The following is a 13933-nucleotide window of genomic DNA, read 5'->3' as shown; positions in this document are numbered from 1 at the left end:
CTTTGTGAGTACTTGCATTGATCTTTCAATATATAAGTACATATAATTTAAAAATTAAAGTAGGCACATTACAAATGAATTTTTAGCCATACCGCAATAGTAGAATAAATGTTGACATCGATCTAGCAGAAAGTTCTATGTTGGGCTTCAGACTACATTACATGAGTATGTATTTTTAAAACTATTGACATAATATTCCTTGAACTAAATAATAAAATTAATATGTATTAAACATAGAGATGTTTGAGTATGGACTACAAAGGTAATCTTGGGATTTAGAATTTGCCAATTTGCCACTGTAACTCAGGTATCTGCATTATAGGGATGCCAGAAGGAGAAGAGAGGGCACAAGAAATTGGAAGCTTATTTGAAAAAATAATGAAGGAAAACTTCCCTAACTTGGTGCAGGAAATAGACATGCAAGTCCAGGAATCACAGAGAGTCCCAAACAAGATGGATGCAAAGAGGCCCACTCTAAGACACATCATAATTAAAATGCCAAAGGTTAAATACAAAAAGAGACTCTGAAAAGGAGCAAGAGAAAAGCAGATAGTTACCTACAAAGGAGCCCCCATAAGACTGTCAGCTGATTTCTCAAAGAAACTTTGCAGGCCAGAAGGGAGTAGCACAAAATATTTAAAGTGGTAAAAAGCAAAAAACTTCAACCAAGATTATTCTAACCAGCAAAGGTATAATTTAGTGTGATGGATACCATCCAGCAGTATCCATCAATGCTGCAGATGCTCGTCGAAACACGAGAGAAACATTCACATGGACAACTGAGTCCTATGGAGAAATAGGGATGAAATGGCCACTCTCTAGTGGAGAGCATGCAGTTCTCCTGCCTGAGCAGGCTTTTATTAAGAATACAGATACAGTTTGTGAATTACAGTCTGACAGGGAAGATAAAACAAGTAGGTAGTTTTCAAAGGGGCTGGCAGATCTCCTGCTGGGATTCTGGGCTGAGATTTTGGGGTTTTATCACTTAAAAAGACTATAGGACCTAAAAGACTAGTTGCATTTCCTGCCCGTGCCTTCATATTCTAATTCAAGACCATCCTCCAGCAAGCAGATCTCACAGGATCTTGCATATTCTATGTCCCAGGCCTGATTATCCTGGGGGTCCGCCAACTCTGGTCTGAACTGCACTGCCTGTGTTATTTCTGCAGGCCTGAGTCGGGCAGAGGAGACAAAGGCAGCGGGGAGACTTGGATTTCTCAAGGACTCAGGCCTTGACAAAGCCAAGGGGGCAGGGGTCAATGTTGATCACCCCTTCATTTCCACAGCCCCTTGAGTCTCTTCCCTGAGACCTCCACATGAGCATGCCTGTCTTAGGCAATTCCCCCCTTGGGAAATCTTACCCATCATTGGATAACTGATCAAGCATTGGGGTCCGGCACAGAACAGGCAGCATTCATGCCAGGGAAATAAGTTTTGTCTCCTTAGTGTCTCCTGGTTTGGAGGTCTCTTACTCAGCCTTAGCCACTGGGGCGGGGGGGGGGGGGGGGGGGGGGGGAATGCGGGGTGGGGGTGGGGGCGGTTACAGCTTCCTGAGACCAGGAAGAGTGGACCTCAACAGTTTAGAATTGAAGGACAGATAAGAGCTTCCCAGATAAGAAAAAGCTAAAGGTGTTTCATTATCACCAAACCAGTATTATAAAAGAAATGTTAAAGGGTCTTCTTTTAAAACAAGATCAAAACTCGAACAATAAAATGGTAATAAACACATATCTATCAACAATTGAATCTAAAAAACAAAATAGCCCTGGCTGGTGTAGCTCAGTGGATTGAGCGTGGGCTGGGAACCAAAGTGTCCCAGGTTCGATTCCCAGCCAGGGTACATTCCTGGGTTGCAGGCCAGAACCCCCAGCAACCACACATTGATGTTTCTCTCTCTCTCTCTCTTTCTCTCTCTCTCTCTCTCCCCCCTTCCCTCCCTAAAAATAAATAAATAAATAAATAATAAATAAATAAAAATAAAAAACAAAATAAACAAACAAGCAGAACAGAAACAGAATCATAGATACAGAGAATGCTTTGATGGTTGCCTGATGGGATGGGGTTGGGGAGATGGGTGAAAAAGTTGAAGGGATTAAGAAGCACAAATTGGTAGTTATGAAATAGTCATGGGAATGTAAGTACAGCATAGGAAATAGAGTAGCCAAAGAACACATATCCATGATCTATGGCCATGGACAACAGTGTGGATCATAGGATTGCCTGAGGGAGTGGGGGAGGGGTTGGGTGAAAGGGCACAAAGGCGGAAAAACTGGGACTTTATTAGCATAAAGAATAAAATATGCCCTTGATGGTGTGGCTCAGTAGATTGAGTGCCAGCCAGCAAACCAAAGGGTAGCTGGTTCAATTTCCTGTCAGGGAACATGACTAGGTTGTGGGCCAGGTCCCCAGTAGGGGGCACGCAAGAGGCAACCATACATTGAAGTTTCTCTCCCTTTCTTTCTCCCTGCCTTCCTCTCTCTCTGAAAACAAATTAAACCTTTTTTTAACATAATTACAAAAATAATTCTCCATTGTAACTCACATAAGGGCACTAACAAAAATGTAGGAACACTTAAACCAGATCCTCTTGAAATATATCCTTAGGAAATTGCCTAATTAATGTGTTCATTTTTTATTGGTAGATAAATAAAATAGGAATGTGAGCAAGAGATGCCCTGGAATACAAATATAATAATATTCTAGACCCAGCTCCTAAAACACAGTCCATTGTCGAGCTGCACAAAAAGAGAGGCCAAATATAGACACTGTCTGAGGACATATTACAAATGGTCATAGGGTCCCGCTTTCCCTGTGATAACAATAGTCTTAGGGCTCTATCAGCATTACTTTATTAGGATGCCCATGTCGTATCAAGAAAAACCTGGACACAGAATTAAATCTATTTTTAAAATAAAATTGTGTGGGCTCCTCCCCACCAAAAAGAAACACACACACACACCTACCATTAACTAGGAAATACACTAGTATATCCAGGACACAGAAAATATATTGATAATTCTGTATTATACTGTCTTTTATTATGTATTATACAGACTTTATAAAAATTAGAGAGGTGTATATGTGTATACATGTAATTAAAAACGTATGTTCCCAGAGAGAAAAGTTCAAATTCTGAATGGTGAATAGTCTGGATGAAACTGGCAAACCTCAAGTTTAGCAGCGTACTGCTGTCGATTAACTGGCAAAACCAGTATGATTTTTGAAAGCACAGACATCACTACAGTTTGGCTTGGCAGATTCCTGAAATCTAAACCCACTGCTAATATTATTAAGGTCATGCACCCTTGAACCTTGAAGACTGCTTCTTGCCACTGTGAAGAGTCTGATTCTTCCTCTTCAGGAGCACCAGAATAACTTACCAACATTCTATCTGAAACAGAGAGGGAAAGAGAAGAGCTGTCTGGTTTCCTCAGATTTCTGGTTGCAATTCTAGTCCACTGTGAGGCCCAGCTATACTTCTTTCTCTTGAGTTCCAACAGAAAAATCTGTATTTCTTATTAATTTTTTTTTACTTCTTTTAAGCTGATTTTAGTTACTTGCAAAAAAGAACCTGACCAAAATAGGCAGTAGGCTTTAATTTGAAATCTAAAAGCCTGGAATGTCTAAGCAGCCCAATTTTAAAGGAGAATAATGTTTTTTTAGTACATTGAAATATTAGACCTCCTAATCAATGCTATTCATGAGAATCATCCATTTTGAATGAAAGATTCAGCCAAAATGCATTCAGAGAAAATACATGTCATTCATGTGGAAATAATCATTCTCAATACTACAATGCCTGTGAAATTAAAAACTGCATTTAATTACATATCTGTGACCGTGGCTTTCAAACCTACTTTAGGCAACAGAATATTTTCTTCTAATGAAATCTTAGGTTCATGCCCAATGCAAAACATAGATGTGCTCTGGCTGAAGCATATGCATGTCTGGGTAGGGGCACGTGGACATGTGTGCACCTGCAGGCAGAAAATTCTGCCTGATGGCCGACCTCTTCCCTCTCAGAAACCCCCTGAGGCAATACCATGGAACCCGTGTGGCCTGTCTAAATCACAGCTTGAAAGCCACTGGGCTAGAAAAAAAGAGTCACCCTTTTACACTTTATACTGTCACAACCAAGACACCAAATTAATCACATGCCTATTTACCTGTGAGTTTTAAAACTTTTTCCATCAACATAAAAATCAATATCTGGGCAACAATGTTTCACGTAAAGTTTCAATAAGTCTTCTCCTAATTCAGATGCAGGTTCCAAGTCATAAACATCTTCTAAAAAGAAAAAAAACTAAAAATTAGTTTAATATTAGAAATATCCTAGAAATGTGTATTATAATATCAACAAGAGATTTTTCCACATGGTTACACTGATTAGCTATTGAAAAAGAGCAAAACTGACAGAAATATTTAAGTGGTAAATTAAAAACAAACATTTGCCCTGACTGGTGTGGTTGAGTCCGTTAGGCATCATTCCACAAAGCAAAAAGTTGTTGGATCGATTCCCAGTCAGGGCATATGCCTGGGTTGTGGGTTTGGTCCCCAGTTGGGGTGGGTGCAAGAGGCAAGTCATCGATGTTTCCCTCTCACATCAATGTTTCTCTCTGCTTCTTTCTCCCTCCCTTCCCAACTCTCTAAAAATAAATAAAATCTTTTAAAAATAAAACAACATTAAAAATCATCTATACTTTCTGCTTTGAAATAAATATTTCCACTTACATTTAAAAATACAGATATACATTTAAATATAGGTAATGTTATCATAAAATTATACACCAAAATTGAAGCCAATGCATGAACATCTGACTTAGAAAGTTAGAAAATTTTTCAATTTTGGTATTTTTCACTCTTAATCCCTTCCTATTGTTCCTATTTTCACTATAAATCCCTTCCATTTATAGCTAGAATGATGTGTGAACCAATAGAAATTCAACTGAAATTAATGTAATTTACAATACTATGAGTTTAGTACTATACACAGTATGGAGAGGTATACAAAATAAGTTATTTTACAAACTACCTCTAGTTCAAAGGATTCACAATTTAGGTAGTGGGAAGTAAAATATAAAACATGTATATATTCATATGTAGGTATATGTATATGTGAGTATGGAAGGAACTGTGAGGCAAGGGCAACAGCTGAGATTTAGGATTGGATAGTTTGAATAACTCTGTGTCGGGGAATGGGGGGTTATAGGCTATATAGGTGGTCTCTAGTTGTCTGGTTCCTGGCCCTGGAATGATTAAGGCAGAGAAATACAAGGTCTGTCCAGAAAGTATCTAGCCATGTAATGTGAAAAATTGAGACATTTATTGAAGAAGATACATGATACAAGAAACATTGCACATAGGACAATGGCACCTCAGTCCCCTTCAAAGTAGGCACCTTGGGACCTCACACAGTCCTCTCAATTGCCATCAGCTGCCCTGTCATATTTTCCTGAATCTCATAGACGGCCTGCAATCTCTGCCCTTTCAAAGGTAATTTTAGTTTTGGGAAAAGCCAGATGTCACAGGGCACCAAATCTGGGCTATAGGCGGGGCTGAATCACCTGGTGATTTGATGTGTTGCCAAAACACTCTGCAGAAGATGTGAGGCATAAGTGGGTGTACTGTCATGATGAAGCTGCCAATCACCCATAGCTGCCAAGCTGCCCATAGCTGTGGCCTTCTGAATCATACAAATAGTTTCCATGGAGAATGTTCAGTTTTAATGCAAAATCTGATGCAGATTTGTTGTTCTACTCCCTCAGTCATTTTGAATGTGATGGCCACACAGTACATACACTCATTCAATATTGTCTACTACCCCCAATGACTAGTTCAGTGAGGTCGTAATTGTTCACACATGTGCATTCCAGGCACTCTCCTTGGCTGCCAGGTTACATCAATGTCATGCAAACCTTTCTTGTTATATTAACAATGGCTGGACTTTTTCTGGGCATAATATATACATATGAAAAACACTACACTGTATATTATGGCTTTGGCAGTCCAAAACTTTCATCAGTACACCTGGTAAGCACCAGTCATGCGGGACAGATTCCTACTAACCAAATTTACAAATTAAGTATTTATAAACCAGAATGCCAATATTGGCTCTACTATGAAAGGAGATCCATAATCCGACCTCTGCTCAATATCTCCACTGCTACCACCCTAGTCCAAGCCACTATCGTCACTTGCAATTTGATTTCTGCAGTAACTTCCTAATAGGTTTCCTACTCTTGACCCCAACAATCTTTTTTAATTTTTATTCATTGATTTAGAGAGGAGAAGAGGAGAGAGACACATACACACACATCAATTTGTTGTTCCACTTATTTATGCATTTACTGGTTGATTCTTGTATGTGCCCTAAAATAAGGGATCAAACCCACAACCTTGGTATATCAGGACAAAGCTCTAAACAACTGAACTTCCTGGTCAGGGCCCCCCACAGACTATTTTAAACAAAGCATTTAGAGGCATGTTTTAAAATGTAATTTAGATCTTGGCCCCAAACCATCCCTGTTTGAAACCATTTGGCGCTCTCCATTTCTTTTACAGTAAAGCCAAAGTCTTACAATGGCTTACCCGGCTCCACAACATCTGACTCCTTATTATCTCCCTGACCTCACTGGCAACTCTTTTGCTTATTTCCACACTGAACTCTTCCTCATTCCTCTAAGTGGCAGGTTATGTTTCTATGTTAGGATATTTTCACTGCCATGTCTTCTGCCTTGAATCTCCTCTCCCAGATAACTACTTGGCTGACTTTCTTACTGAATTTGTTTTTATTTTTTTTTTAATTTTCTTTTATCATTGTTCAATTATAGTTGTCCCCAATTTTCCTCTTATTTAAGCTTGGTCTAAATGTCACATTTTCAATGAGGCTGACTCTGACCACCCATCTATAATTACAATTCCCATCACTAGTGCTGTGTTGGGGAGAAAAAAATTACTCTTCCAGGTTATTTCAGCTGGTCTAATAATTACATCAAGATGAGACAAATTAACAAGAGAAAATAACCAAATTTAATTATATACATACACATGGGACTACCACATACCTGAGAGGTTCAGAGACAGAAAGGTAAAATGAGTTTAAACTACATTCTGAGCTAGGGAATGAGATAAAGTGCTTGGAGCTTCAGAGGAGAGAACAATAATTAAAGGGATGATAAAAAGAGCAGATGCTCCGGAATTAGATGTTTGCCCTGTAACATAGATAAGTCATAAAAAGTTATTTCTGATAACAACTCTTATTATGGGCAAGGCCCACAATTTAAACTGTTTAAGGGAGAGGTAAAAGTTTCTCTTTACTGCACAGTCTCAGTTGCCTTCAGCTCCAAATAATCCACATGCCAAAGTGGCACATCTTGGGGATGCCTGTCCTGCACACCTTCAGCTTCCAACCCCCCTTTCTTTGTCCTGTTTTTATCACAGCATGTCACCTTCTAATGTCCTTACTATGTTTATTGTCTATCTCCACCCCACTTTACCTTCTTTAATCAGAATGTAAGTTCCAAAAATGTTGAAAATCCATTTTAGTCACTGAAGTATCCCTCAGACTTAGAACAGTATCTGACACATAGTAGGTCCTCAATATATATGTGTTGAATAAATTATGTAGTAAATTCTACATAATGAAGATTTTTGAAGGAAAAACATAAAAGTACCACCAGAAATAGGCAGGGGAAAAGGAAAGATCCTACTATTCCTAGATATTCCTATAGAAAAATTAAAGCTCATAAATTAATGGGGCACACTTAGAAGGAATAGCCTTCATTTTGATGATTCAAAGATTGGAGTCTGATTTTTGACACAACAGAAAAATCCAGAAACTTTTCAAAAGGACCAAGTGCCCTGGCCAGATGTCTCAGCTGGATGGAGTATTGCCCCTATGTGCCAAGGTTACCAGTCTAATCCCTGTTCAGGGCACATTACATGAGTCAACCAATGAATGCTTGAGTGAGTGGAAAAACAAATCAGTATTTCTCTCTCTCCCTTCCTCTTTCTCTAAAATCAATAAATAAAAAAAAGAAAAAAGAACAAAAAGAAAAACCAAGTTAATTTGATAGATTGTTATCTATCTCAAGTGCCATTATGTATTCAAATGACCTACAGAACTTGAATGTAATAAAAATATGTATTTGGTCTTCATTCTCTGGTTCCTGGCACAGAGCTCCTAAAACTCTCAGCATTTCCTAAGTTACAAGAAAACCTTTTGGTATTCATAATAAGCCCCTTTCAACCACACCTGAGTTTATACTAATGAGGTGACCACTAGATGACCCCTAGATGAACTCATGATGGGGGCTGGTCACCAGAAAGACCAAACATGATTTCAAAGTGGGAATTCTCAGTGCTGATTGGTGTAGTTTATTTGGTCGGGCATCATCCTGCAAATTGAAAGGTTGCCAGTGTGATTCTCAGTCAGGGCACATGCCTGGGTTGCGGGCCAGGTCCCCATTTGGGGGTGTGCAAAAGGCAGCCAATTGATGTTTCTCTTTCTCTCTTTCTCCCTCCCTTCCCCTCTGAAAATGAATAAATAAATAAATTTTTTAAAGTGGGAACTTTTAGCCCCAGTGCCCCCTACACCCCCCACACTCCTGGGGATGAAAAGGGACTGGAGGTTAAGTTATAAAAACACTTGCTCAATGAGATTCAGAGAGCTACTGGGTTGCTCAGCACATTGACATGCTGGAAGGGTGGCACACATGGAGAAGGCATGGACATTTGTTCTGTATACTGTCCTTTCCCGCCCATACCTCACCATATGCATCTTTTCCATTGGGCTGTTCCTGACTTGTATGTTTTAAAATAAATAAACTTAATGAAATGTTTTTATGACTTCTGTTAGTCCAACAAAGTATTAAACCTTGAAGGGAGCTTGTGGGAAATCCTGTATTTGTAATTGCTGGGCACAACTGTAGGTAGTGAATGTGTCACTCCAAAATATGTCACTTTAACTTGAGCATTTTGAGCTAAAGGCAACTGGGAACCAGCAAATGCAGGAAAAGCTCTTTATTGCACCCCACCCCCCAAAAACAAAGTATAAATTTTCCCTCTGGTAAAGAAAATTTATATTTATAAAGCAAAGTTCCATTTGTAAATGTATCTCCTTACAAGGAAGAAACAATTCTCAGCACTTGGCTCATCTACATAACAATACAACCCTTATTTACCATACATTTTCTTCTCTCACCTTTCCATAATTTGCTTCAACCACCCAGTAGCTCAAAACTGTTTTGTTTTTTTTTGTTTTTTTGGTTTTTTTAGCCTAAAAGGATATATAAGCCTCAATCATCTGGCCACCTCCTTGAATCTCATTTCTTTGTGAAACTCCTGGGGCAAAAATAAGTACATAATAAAAATCTTTTTTTCCCCTCCAATTAATCCATTTTATCTCAGTTTAATTCTTAGGCCAGCCACAGAACTCAAGGAGGTAAAGGGAACTTTTTCCTGTCTTACAGTAGCCTACGCGCCCCATTTGTGGCTTGTTGGGAACCACCCTGCCTGGTTTCAGAAGCTGTAACCCCCCATGGCTAAGGCTGAGTAAGAGAGCTTGGGACAATAAACCACTAAGGAGGCAAAGCTTATCTCCCTAGCAGGGGCACTGCCTCTGCCCTCTTTTACTTTATCCTGCTTAGCCCCAGGTGGATGACCAGTTAGCCAATGACAGGTAAGATTCCTCAAGGGAGGGAAGACCTAAGACTGGCATGGTCGTGAAGGGGCCCTTAGGGAAGGACTTGGGGGGCTATAGAAAAAGGGGGTGATAGACCCTCGCCCCTCAGCTTTGACACAGCCTGAGTCCTTATTCTGTCTGCAAGAAGTCTCCTAATCTCTTGGCTGCCTTACTTCCACTGCCTGATTTAAGCCTGAAGCAATGCTGCAGGGTGGTGCAGGAATGGGCAGTTCCCTGCGGAAATCGGGCCTAAGAAAGAATGCATAAAATCCTGTGAAACCTGCTTTGCTAAGAATGTCCTCAGTTTTCTGATAAAGGTCCTAGCAGGAAATGAGTTTGTTTCCCAAGGTTTTATGGCCCTTTAGCTAACTGACCCTGATTCAGAATAACCCCTCAGAGTTCTCTGAATGTTATCTATTGTTTGATCCTTACTGCCTGACAATGATGAATGAAGACCTTCCTTGAGGGAATGCTCCCAGAAAGCAAAAAAAGCCTGTCCAGGCAAGGGTCAGGGTACTCTCAGACAGAGAGAGTGGCCACACCCTCCCTTTTCTCCACAGGACTTCTGCAGTCTGTGTGAATTTGTTCGTCTCATCCACAACATATGGACCCTGCTGGACGGAGTCCACATTGGTGGCTAGCATCTGAAGTGGGCACAATCTTCTGTGAGTAAGCCCTTAATCTGTGAGGTCTGTGGTGACTCTGGATAGTTAGTATCAGAACTGGATTGTTGGGTACCTAGTTAATATCAGAGAATTGGTTGGTAACCACACACGTTTGGTGTCAGAAGTGGTAGCAGGGAAAAAAGACAGAATCATAGAAACCCAAAACTCAATGTTCTTCAATTTGAAGTCACCAACCTACTCTACCCTTAACTTACTCTGCTTATACTTTATCAGCCTACAAAATAGTACCACCCAAACTCCTTAAGGTGGTTTATAAGTAAGGTGACCTCATGTCATGGTTAGCCTGGGACAGTCCTGTTAATGCCTGTTGCCCTGGAACATTTGTCAACAGCAATAATAATTTTCTCCCTTTCACTCTTTCAAAAGGGTCCCAGATTGGACAATAAAATATAAGGTCAACCTTTATATAAGGCTGTTCATGATCTGCCTTCTGCTTATACCTCCAGGCTCATTTCTTTCTGTGGCCATTTCTATCCTCTACTCCACTCTCACAACAAACCATTTCCAATTTTCCAAATATGCTATATACTTGGATCTCTCTGCCTCCAGGCATGTTGTATCCTTTGCCTGGAATAATTCCCAAAACTGCTTTTTCTTTTCGGACTCAATTCAGACATCACTCTCTCCACATAGTTTTCTCCAGAAGCCTGAGTCCAGGTAACATGTGCCCAACTTGTGTCCTCATCACACTCTGTACATAACCCACCTATCTCCTACTAAACTGCAGGACAGGAATGCCACCTGTTTTGTTCACTCGTAAATCTTCAAAACCTAGCACAGAGTCAATACTCAATTAAATAATGTGATGAATAATTAGAATGGTATTCCAGGAACAAATAGCAAGTGCTAAAGCAAATGGTAACTAAATATAGTTCTTTGGAGGGCAAAGCCAAGCAATTCAGTAAGACAGGAGAAGACAGGAGTTTACGGGGACCAGGAGTGTTTTGAAAACAGGGTAACATGGAGTTCTGAAAGGCAGTAGCCAGGTCACAAAATCCCTTTATACCACAGGAAAGAATTTGAGATTTATATTAAGGCTATGGGAGACCTCTAAAGAATTTTAATGAGAGGAGTGCCATGATCAGACTTGCAATGAACAGACATTGTTCAATGATATTAATGGAGGGTGGCTCAACGAGAGGCCTGGCAAGTGGCTGGTGTACAAATTTTCAAGGTAAATAGCAAAGTCCTGAAATAAAGAAATGGCAAGAGAATATAAAAGAGACATATTTAAGAATATTTAGGAGATAAATCAATATATATGGTCATGAATAAAGAGAGTAAATGAGTAGAAAACAGTGATAATTCACACTACTAGAGTATTCAAACAAAGAGCAGGTTGGGAGAGGCAGGTGGCTAAGTCAGTTTGGGAAAAATTAAATTTTGAGATATTTAAGATATACAGGGAGGAACAAAAGTAGGTTTACACTTGTGGGTACAAAGAGGTTATTCTTATATTGATAGTTGCTAATTATTTTATTATGTTCCATACAAACAACTGTAAACCAACTTTTTCCCCACTCTGTATTTAGACAGGTATATCTATTTAGCAGTTAGGTATAAAGCTCAAAAAAATTGGGAATATTAATTACCTAAAGGGCAGAAAGATGATGTGCTAGTAAAGAAGAATGAGGAGTGGCCAAGATGGAAAATAAAGAGAACACAATGTCACTGAACACAAAGGAAGTGTTAAAAAGGGCAGCACTGAGAGTATGAAAGACTGCAAAGAAATGAATGAAATACGGACAAGTGTCTGTAAACTGGTAACAGGAAGGTTTCCATGGAGTGATGGAGAAAGTAGTAAAAAGGCAGGAGGTTGAGGGGTAAAAGAACTCTTTTCAGTTATACTTACACTTTGTTTGCCTGCTTTAATGGTTGTGCTGGGGCCATGGCAGAGCTCTAGACTAGAGGCAGGAAAAATGGGTATCAAAATACCAGCTCCACCAACTGGTCTATATGTATGGCCTTGGGAATGTCCCTTATACTTTGAGTCTTAGAGTCCTATTTATAAAATCAGTCTGTAACCACTTACTCTTAGGGTTATCTGAGACTAAAGGAGATAAAATATATGAATGGATTTATCTCAAGCCTAGAATAGACATACATTCATTCATTCACCATAACATAATTAGGTATGCTGAATGTATATCATAGGAATCTGAGCTTAAATCACTGTTAGTATTATTGCACTAAACTTCAGTAACAAAAGCCATTAGTTAACTGACACTTTCATATAAATACATTCAATTCTGCTGTAAAATACTTGTTTTAAAAACATAAATGTGATCTAACACAACTGATATATTAGGGAACATTCTGAGCATAAGATGGAATTTGCATTTGCTTAGGTTCAAGTTCATCCATGAGAAACACTAGGTCAATGCAGAACTGAGTCATGTAAGGATACACAAAACACACATAAACACCTTAAACAGCAGACCCTTTTCATGAAGATGGTGCCCAAAGCAAAGAAGGAAGCCCTTGTCCCTCTCAAAACTGAAGCCAAGGTAAAGGTTTTGCAGGCAAAGAAAGCAGTGCTAAAAGGTGTCCACAGCCACCAAAAAAAAAAAAAAAAAAAAGATGATCCACACATCACCCCCCTTCCAGAGGCCTAAGACACTGAGGCTCTGAGGGCAGCCTCAATATCCTCAGAAGAGGGCCCCCAAGAGAAACAGGTTTAACCACTACGCCATCAAGTTCCCCCTGACTATGGAGTCAGCCATGAAGAAGATAGAAGACAACAATACACTTGTGTTCATTGAGGATGTCAAGGCCAACAAGCACCAGATCAAGCAGGTTATGAAGAAGCTGTATGACACTGACGTGGCCAAGTTCAACACCCTGATCAGGCCCGATGAGGGGAAGAAGGCCTATGTTTGACTGGCTCCAGACTAAGATGCTTTGGATGTTGCCAAAAAAAAGTGCGATCATCTAAACTGTGTCCAGCTGGCTAATTCTAAATATAAAAATTTTATACTAAAAAATAAAAAAAACAATAAACTCCTAAAACATCTACTAGATACCTCAGTTCACCGCATGTTATGAGTCACACTCATCCATATCTGGTTTTACAAATTTCCACCTTATTTTAGATGTATTTCAACCAATATTTGGGAGATCATTTTCTATTAATATATTTGTGCTTCTGTATGATCTGGCCTTTCAGAGAAGAGCACTGGCAAATTTGATAAAGGATTATTAAATAGTAAACATGCCTTAGAAACTAGAGATAATGTGATACCCCCAAAAGATTTAGAGACTTTCCTCACCCCCAAACTGTAACAGAACCACTGGGTTCTATTGCCTGCTGCCAGTAAGAACTGTGACTCCTAATACCAGAGTCTTATGAAAAGGAAAGGAACTATTTATTCAAAAGTTATACAGGTTTAGAATAGTGACGGAATTAGGCCATTAAATCCCAAAATCCCTTTAGAAACAAAAGAATACCGGTAATCACACAGTCCTGCCTCTGCGTAGGTGCAGTAACCTGGGAACCTCCTCCCAGGTGCATCATGGGTTAGAATTATGCATGTCTCCCTGGCTCTAAAAGTAGCAGGCACAGCTA

At 39.5% G+C, this 13933-nt stretch overlaps 1 protein-coding gene across 3 annotated transcripts in view; it reads right to left on the bottom strand.

The window, feature by feature from the left end:
- The window catches only part of BTBD8 (BTB domain containing 8), a 133379-nt gene that overhangs the window by 97935 nt on the left and 21511 nt on the right, over positions 1–13933 (bottom strand). For all 3 annotated transcript variants that reach the window (XM_036026415.1, XM_036026414.1, XM_028512416.2), the window contains exon 4: positions 4167–4284. In XM_036026415.1, coding sequence (XP_035882308.1) covers positions 4167–4284 — 118 coding nt within the window. The remainder of the gene's footprint in view (positions 1–4166; positions 4285–13933) is intronic.

The sequence above is a fragment of the Phyllostomus discolor genome, chromosome 5, assembly GCF_004126475.2.
Source record: "Phyllostomus discolor isolate MPI-MPIP mPhyDis1 chromosome 5, mPhyDis1.pri.v3, whole genome shotgun sequence".
NCBI lineage: Eukaryota > Metazoa > Chordata > Mammalia > Chiroptera > Phyllostomidae > Phyllostomus > Phyllostomus discolor.
This window is presented reverse-complemented; position numbering and strand designations above follow the sequence as displayed.